Genomic DNA, 9,040 nt, shown 5'->3' with positions numbered 1-9,040 from the left:
CTTGACGAAAATGTGGTAAAGCTGCAGGCCTAGATAGAATAGCTTGAAATACTAGAGTATGGGAGGAAATGCAATAGTAGAATAGATGCCCTTGATACCTGGAGTAGAGGACAGAGAAGTACTTGATCAGTGAAAGAAGGAAGACTTCTATTGTGCCAGCTTGAGCTGAAACATGTTAGATGTGAAGGACAATGAAAATTGTATGTCTGTCTTTCTATAAGGCCAGTAAGTTGAAAGGTGAGCAAGACATCTACATCTACCTTTCCTAACAATGTTGCCTCTATGGGTAAAATGACTGATCCTCACCATGCAGGCTTGTGTACTGTATTTTAATCATGAAAATGAAACATTTAATTTGTGGCAATTTCTTTACTACTTTTCTTTGAAACACTAATTACATGATCATATTAATATACAATAAAAAATGGAGTTCATGTTATTCCCAAAAATTTGAGAATCAATTCAAGTTCCTCTTAGCACACCTCGCCTTGAATATATTTAGGTTCACTGGCAGTGGCAGTGTCCTGGGGATCAGTCAGACCCAACAACTTCATCACACTCTCTTGATACCTTAAGACTGTTGCTTCATCTTCACCTGAAAAGAAATAATCCATAAAGTATATGTTATTCATAAAAAAAAAAGAGCCATTATGCATAGCAGTGAGGCTTCCACTGTAGCTAAAGTAAAAGTAACAAAATTAGAAAAAGTAATATAATACAATTCTCAAATTGTGATTGCATCACAAACTTGCTCCACAGTCTGGCATTACTTAAATAAAAAAAAGAATATAAGTCTCACCCTCATTGTGAAGGTCTGTCACAACCTGTCCATACTCCTTCAAAAGTTCCTCAGCATCATTGATGCCCCTTGCAGTTACCACATTCTGTGCTGCTGCTTGTGAAGGACTGCCCTCCCAGACATACTTTTCGAGGTCCACCAGTTCCTTCTCATGTTCCCATGGCTCTGTTTTCTAATAGATCAATTCGTCAGTTAGATATGCAACAGACAGAGCAATGCCAAGATTTTTCTGTATATCTAGTCTTCCCCTACACAAGAAAGGCAGAATGCATCAATGCATGTCCTCAAAATTTTATAAATCATAAGACAGAATAAGATAACCCATTCTAACTTTAATATAACTAAGCCTATATAAAGACAGGTGAAATGATGACAGGAAGATTTCATTGATATGACCATGGAAAAGAGGAATAGCAATGACAGCGTGAAACATTAAATACTTTGTATTATAAAGTAAACTGTTAATAGCAGATCAAAACAGAATAAGATAAGATCTTGAGGAGAAACAATGAAATACAGGACTGGAAGAATATTTCTTGGCAAGCTATCACTAAATAATGACAGCTAATTCTCTTGAACAGTGAATTTGCCTTTCAAAATAATGATACTGAAATTATGAAATTAATTTATAAAGGCATTGGTCATCATCTCATAAAGTGATACGAGACTTGTTTTGTTCCAATTGCATGTGGAATGAATAAATGTTAGCATTTCCTTTCCTTCATTGATACAAACACTATTTATTATTAGTTGTCAATTGGCAGAGAATGCTAATGAAAAGACAAGAGGAAAAGACAGAAAACTGATGATATAAAAGGCAAAGTGTTGAATATTGAGAGAAAATTGATAGTCCAAAGGCCAAGTGTTGAATATAAAGAAATAGATTTTCATTATATAATCATCCATCCATTAACACCAATCCTGCTTAAAAATTTTCATTCCATCATCATCAACTAATAAATCAAAAGCCTTTGTCACCACAGCAGAGAAACTGTTCAAATAAGAGTGTGGACATCCACTGTAGAAAGTTAACTCAAAATCAGTAGGTTTAGGAAGCATTTTTTGGGGATATTCTCACCATAGATTCATTGTACAGGACAGTCAGGAGGTACTGGCAGTAGTCATAATTTTGCTGGGAGAGTGGACAGCGATCCGCCACCAGTGTAAGGCAGTCTGTGTCGGCATCATATCGCTCTCCCACCAGGCGCAGCAGCTTGTCTCGCCCGTGGTAATCCAAGTCCAAGCTTCTCAGATGTACCTTGAAAATTGGAAAAATGAACAAATTATTAAAAATTTACATGTTAATGATAGAAGATGCAATGCCATCACTGACTGTTACATGAAAACTTCTTTCAATGAGTATAGCTTAAACATCAACATCTACATCTTTCCCTTCATTCTTTGCCATAAATAATCTGCTCATTCCTTTCTTACATGTTTCCTTCACCTGGTCTCTTAGAGAAAGATTCTTCAGATTAGAGGTCGGGACCCTGTACTAGGTTGTGAGCTCTAGTTCATTGGGTCACCACATTGTTGATTAGACAGATACATAAACAAGTGAATTGTAATAGTGTGTGTGTGTGTGTGTGTGTGTGTGTGTGTGTGTGTGTGTGTGTGTGTGTGTGTGTGTGTGTGTGTGTGTGTGTGTGTGTGTGTGTGTGTGTGTGTGCAAACTTGTTTTCATGTTAGGGAAAGATACAATAGATTGGATGTACAGTCATGAAGGTTATATATAAAATAAAACCAAATTGTGATGAAAAATCATTTGAAGAACACTGTCTTAAGAGTACAGGGGAGGAAAACTATGTGTTAGTGAGCCCAGCATGAAGGATACTTTGGGTACTGTACCAGGTTGTGCTGGTACAAGTTGAACTTTTTAGACCTACCTTCAATGTAACTATTCGTGCCTTTGGGTCCCTTATAGTAGGAGATGAGTGTAGATATGAACTCTTGGAGACAGTAACTGGAAAATGTTTCTCCTGTTTGGCTGTAGTTTCAAGTCCAGCAGGCCAGGGAGTGCAGAATTCTGTTGGGTAGAATTTTGCATGTAATATCATAATTCTAAACACTCCAGTAATTCAAAATATTTAATTAAGGAATGAGTAAGAGAAAACTGTGCTTAACATCCATTGCAAATGGGAAAATGAGACAAATAATGACTTTAGAAAGAAGCATGTGACTCTGTGGGGGTAATTCACTCAAGGAACTAGATTACACAAAATAGAACTCACGATAAAAATTTCATGTAAGGCTGAGAACTTAAACAGTACATGAATGTAGCTTCATAGATTTCAGGAATAATCTCTTTCCTTCCTTGATTGCATTTATTCTCATGAATGTAAATCTCTTTACAATATTGTTGAAATATACTATAAAGAATTTGTTGTTATCCAAATCTTCAATAAACTTTTTTACAAGCATAATTTCATCACTTTCAAATGCAGATTCCATGTACGAGTATACATATTTGCAATTACCTGAACAACAAAGTTGGTATTTTCTATTGTCTTCATTTCTTTATTCCTATTCTTTCTTTACTTTAAAAATTTCATGCTTTGCCCAGTCATATCCATCCATCTTGCACACAAAGACAAACCAATGCATTTCATTACTACATATGATACCAACTCCCCCAGACTAGATTATTGAGAATACATTCTCTCACTCTGTTCTGTTAACCTTCCAAAAGCAAAAATTAACCAGTATTCTCAATCTTTCACCCTTTCACTCATAAACTCTGAAACTTACTGCCTGCTTCTGTATTTCCCATTCACAATAAAAAAATAAATAAATAAAAAAAATAAATAAAATAAAATAAAAAAAAATAAAAAAAAAAATAAATAAAATTAAAAAAACAAACAACAGACAAAATGTTCATACTTTTCAGTGCTTCACATTGTCGTTTTATTACAGGAGGAGTCAGATGAAGGAAATTAGGTATTTTCATTAGTTCAGCATTTGCCCATTTGTCTGGCGTAGGCTGCCCTGAGGCTGGATATCCCTGCCGTACTGGGAAAGGCACAGTGGCCGGATGGAATGTCCTGGCAGCTGGCCACACACTACCCCAATCCTGATCTGTCTTTTGTTGCTTGTACCTGTAAGAAGAGAATCAGAATTCATATGGACTGAAAAATATGCACAAAAAGTTTTCTTGTACTTTCATAAGGTATAGAGGCATCTTAAAAATTAGTGAAAAGTGTTTTCTTCCTTCAAAAATTAAAATGAGCTGTTTGATCACATTTGATAAACAGCTTGTGGTGGCATGAGTATCTTTTAACAAACTGGATAATTTATTCACATATCATTCACTCTTCTTGACCTATTCAGATATCATTTACTCTTCTTGATCTACCATAAATCACATTTCATATGTGAAAGAAATGGAAGAAAAAAAAAAGCTTAAAAATTTAAGTGATACATTATCATTTAATAAATATTTCTCCTCCAAACATATGGTATCAGTATAGTCATAGTAATTTTGTTAGATAAAATACAATAACTATGATGAAATGATAATGAGTACAGTAATTATAATGAATACAGTAAAACCTCCCTAAAACAAACCCAAATAAGCTGAATATCAAATAACCTGAATGTCCTTATCAACCTCCTCAGCCAGTCTGCCCAGCTCCACTCCATCCCCAATCATACCAGAGCCACCAGCCAACATCTTTGACTCAGACTCTGAGTGACAAACAAAAGTACACTAGTAGTACAGTGCATAATGTTAACTCTTATGTAAGCAGTGTGTTGTGTACATTTAAGTGAGCTCTTAAGTGAACACTAACTGTGTAGTTGTGTAATGTTAAGTGAACTCTTACATGACCAGTTAGTGCATTGTGTATAGTATGTTATAACAAAATGTGCTGTAAATCTTGGGGCTTAAAATGTGTTTATAATGTGTTAACAAATAAGCTATAAGTAACAATAAACATACATGTTTATGTACATAGAAACTGGCCAAAAATGTATACTGTCAGATAAACTAAACTTTCAGATAAACCATCAGCCACCTTGCCCCATATGGTTCAGTTTATGGAGGTTTTACTGTACAATGAATGGACAATTTTATTGTTTGAGTCATATGAAAAGCTTAAGAGCAATCAGCTAACCTGGGAGGCAACATAGTGGCAGGCTTGAATGTCTTTGCAGTAAATCTCTCTCTTTTCTTCCTTCCTATTTCCAGAGTGCGAAATTCCTCTTCGGCTGAAATCATCCAAAGTTAGATAATAAGACATTTGTTGCTTACACCTCTTACTTACATAAGCATGGCTAATATTTATATTAATTTTAATCTCTTTTCTCTATGACCAACAAGCTTTGGGATCTGGTGAAAAAGAGATTTCTGGGACGACAAGACCTCCTTCACATTTACTGTCATCAACCAAAAATACAAATATTTCAACAGGATTCCAGGTTTGTTAAATGCGGGAAAAGGAAAAGAACTAATTTAAATAATAATTAAATAATAATAACAATAATAATAATAATAATTAATTAAAAATGAATAACTTAATATATATTTACTATAAAAAATAATATAACATAATCAGGGAAACAAACTTCCTAGTTAGGTTATAGCTATGTATTACTTTTTAGGGAATATTAATAAAAGAGGTTGCTTTTCTCCCAATATTTTTTTTTTCTACACATTGCTGCTCACCACATATTTTTCCTCATATATATTTTCCTCTTCCTCATAGCTACTACTACTTTCTTGAACAATATAAGTTGGGGAGAGGTGCCTCCATCCTTAAATGGGGCTCCAGGGGTGAGGGATAAAGCCCTTCCCTTAGTTAAGTTAGGTTAGGTTAGGACAGGTTAGGATGTTAGATTAAATTAGTGTCCTTAAGGTGGTGTCCAGGGGGGATGAAGCCCCCAATTAGGCTAGTTGCCATAAACTTTTATATAAATCATTACCTAACTGGGGGAGCTTCACTCCTCTGTCCTTTAAGGGTGTTAAGGACACTAATGTAACCTAGCATTACCTGACCTAACCCAATATCATATAACCTAACTTGACAAGGGGAATAAAGCTCCCCTGGACATTCCCTTAAGGATGGGGCATTTTTTCCCCACCTTACATTTACGTTTTAGGCGTATCTAAAGGTATATGTAAAAGAACAGAAGAGAATAGACCGACAATAAGACCTCTAAAGGACTAATCTAGATAGTTACCCATATTTCAAGTGCTAAATGTATCTTTATCTGATAAAAAAAATAAATAAAAATAACTGCTCTTGACAATTACCCATATTTTAACTACTAAATGCATCACAACTCCTTACCTGCTGCCTTTATTTCCGCCCTTGGGTGTGAGGTGGCCAGTGAGCGGCAAGCAAGGGGCCGGAGTAGTTGCTGGGCCCTCATGTCGAGCACATACACCTTCTGGAGAAACATACTAGAAGTCTTGGCTTACCACCGCCTCGACGCCACAGAGGCAATCAGGAACTAGTCAATTATTAAACCGTTAAATTTGGGAATTAAGATGGTTATAAAGACGCCAAAGACAAGGATGGTTTGCCTCCCATGACGCCCTGTACTCGGTTTGTTTACAGACGACCACGAGCATTTGGGGGTTAGCAGCGTTGCCAGATTGTTTTGGCCATATTAACGTACTACACAGGTTGAAATTATTGTACTTCTGGTAAAATTATCGTACATATGTAATTATTCCAACTATTATGCAAAACTGACTTTCCAAATATAGCAGAATTTAGGTTTTATATATATATATATATATATATATATATATATATATATATATATATATATATATATATATATATATATATATATATATATATATATATATATACAGAGAGAGAGAGAGAGAGAGAGAGAGAGAGAGAGAGAGAGAGAGAGAGAGAGAGAGAGAGAGAGAGAGAGCATATGTACAACGAAAGACAAGGCAACACACACACACACACACACACACACACACACTGCATAAGCATATGTACAACGAAAGACAAGGCAACACACACACACACACACACACACACACACACACACACACACACACACACACACACACACACTGCATAAGCATCAGTACAACGAAAGACAAGGCAACACACACACACACACACACACACACACACACACACACACACACACACACTGCATAAGCATCTGTACAACGTAAGACAAGGCAACACACACACACACACACACACACACACTGCATCACCATCTGTACAACGAAAGATAAGGCAACACACACACACACACACACACACACACACACACACACACACACACACACACACACACTGCATAACAATCTGTACAACGAAAGACAAAGCAACACACACTGCATCACCATCTGTACAACGAAAAATAAGGCAACACACACACACACACACACACACACACACACACACACACACACACACACACACACCTTGAAATACCTTGAAAAAAAAAAAATGAATATTTACTGGGAGGGACTGGAAGGGAGTTAGGGAAGGTACCACTCTGATAACGTCACGGCTGAGGGGGGGGGGCTTGTGACGTCACGGCTGGGGGTTGATGACGTCACAGCAACCGTTATTTACGTACGTACGTATTTCATTTTGAAAATGACCCCTCTAAAAAGCGCAGCTAGACAGGAATGCTTTATAAATTCAGACTTGCCACACATTTTAACTAATGCCACAAATAACAACACATTTCAAAACGCAGTAGTATTAAAGATATTTAAAAAGAAGTATCTGGAAACTGTTGGAACCTTCACCCCATTTAAAATCGTTCAAATGTCCACCCATTCTGGCTTAAACATAACCGAAAACACTTTTAAAAATCTGAACTATTTTCTAAAACCATTTAAAGTGAGCTACAAGCATAAATAAAAAAATCTACCGAAAAAAAATTCAATATTATTGGAAGTTGAACACGAATAAAAACAAGTGCACGGTGCACGCATTTCACTGAGCGGGACGGCGACACACTTAAAAAAACACCAACTATTTTTTAAAACCAATAAGAACCTAGTACAGGCTGAAATAAAAAATTTAGTTTCGGGACCGTAAAAAAATACGCCGAAAACGGCCCTCTTATTTATATAAAAACAACGCCAAAATCACCACTTTACACGCAACACACGCGCTCAAATAACTTAAAAACAACGAAATATTTTTACAAACCATAAAATCTTAGCTACAAGCCGAAATAAAATACTTAGGAAATAAAAAAAAAATAATATTGGAACCAGAGGGGGCTGGGGAGCCTTATCCAAGATGGCGGTGGGGGGCCAGTGGAGGGGACGACCAACCCTTCTCACTCATTTAAACCCTCGCCAAACTTAAACTAAGTAATGGCAGGTATATCTAACGAGCGGATATTAAAGCTTGGTCATGTGGCTCCGCTTTGCGTATTGGTTTAAAACACTCACAGATAAGATAGATAATGGCTGATAAATAGAGACGACCCAGATTGTTTACATTTTCATTAAGTTAAATTTTACGGTTTTTTAGCAACGAGACGAGGCTGACACAGGGATATATTGTGCTGGAGATTAGGTGAGATGCGTTAAAATGAGTTAAATCCGTGGATTGTTCAGTTTTTCATTAAAAAGTTACGTTAAGTTACCTAAATTTATTCTAACACTTCCTGACCTTACCTTCCCTGTGGTAGTGATCCACCTTCCTGCCTCCTTGTCACTATGGCTGGCTGTCTAGCACCTTCTCACAGCCAAACTTTTCTTTATTTTGCTTGTTTTCATCCACTGCTGCCTTCGGGTGTCCACTGCTAGAGCCTACGCCTTCCTCATTACCAACTAAAGAAGGTTTAACCTTGGCAGCCACTGTCTAGGCGCGGTTACACACACAAAAAAATAAATAAATAAAATAAATAAAATAAATAAATAAATAAATAAAACACACAAAGTCTGTCAGGCTGGGAGTTGAAACAGACAAGTACTAACACCACCCATAGACGGGACACACTGGTTAATTTGTCAGACGTTAGCCGGGTGGGATGTGTCTTACCAACGGCTTCTCCTTTTATTTAATAAGAGTTATTCCAGCTTAGTTCTTGGCCTAACTTAGAAGGAACAAAAAATGAGCAAAGATTAACTTGACTTTTTTTTTTATTTTATTTTTTTAACGTAATCGCCTTTGGCCGTGATACACTTCTCCAGTTCGTCTTCAACTGTGAAAATCCGTCCATGTCTTGAAGAATGGTGAGTCGAATCCTTCCAAAACTCGGAGCATTCTGAGATACCAACTCGGACCATTC

At 36.5% G+C, this 9,040-nt stretch overlaps 1 protein-coding gene across 2 annotated transcripts; it reads right to left on the bottom strand.

Annotated features, from left to right (window-relative positions):
• Positions 1-354: 354 nt before the first annotated feature.
• Positions 355-8,565, bottom strand: LOC135111086 (small ribosomal subunit protein mS35-like). Of its 2 annotated transcripts, XM_064024016.1 has the most exons (8): positions 8,424-8,565; positions 6,088-6,187; positions 4,912-5,005; positions 3,680-3,894; positions 2,686-2,825; positions 1,878-2,057; positions 800-971; positions 355-595 (listed from the first exon to the last, which is right to left on the bottom strand). In XM_064024016.1, exons 2-8 carry the CDS (start codon positions 6,167-6,169, stop codon positions 474-476), a joined length of 1,005 nt encoding a protein of 334 aa, XP_063880086.1. In that variant the 5' UTR covers positions 6,170-6,187; positions 8,424-8,565; the 3' UTR covers positions 355-473. The 2 variants fall into 2 exon arrangements, with proteins under 2 accessions (XP_063880086.1, XP_063880085.1); XM_064024015.1 differs by lacking the exon at positions 8,424-8,565 and having other exon boundaries at positions 6,088-6,419.
• Positions 8,566-9,040: the final 475 nt, after the last annotated feature.

This window comes from Scylla paramamosain, chromosome 21 (genome assembly GCF_035594125.1).
Source record: "Scylla paramamosain isolate STU-SP2022 chromosome 21, ASM3559412v1, whole genome shotgun sequence".
NCBI lineage: Eukaryota > Metazoa > Arthropoda > Malacostraca > Decapoda > Portunidae > Scylla > Scylla paramamosain.
Note: the sequence above shows the minus strand (reverse complement) of the source record. Positions and strands in the feature narration are given on the sequence as shown.

Excerpts from the sequence above, each read along its gene's own strand:
- LOC135111086 (XM_064024015.1), bottom strand. The coding sequence starts at position 6,199 with ATGTTTCTCCAGAAGGTGTATGTGCTCGACATGAGGGCCCAGCAACTA. Across the intron at positions 5,006-6,087 it reads GGCGGAAATAAAGGCAGCAG|CCGAAGAGGAATTTCGCACT; the intron begins GTAAGGAGTTGT and ends GGATGATTTCAG. Across the intron at positions 596-799 it reads GACAGACCTTCACAATGAGG|GTGAAGATGAAGCAACAGTC; the intron begins GTGAGACTTATA and ends ATTTCTTTTCAG.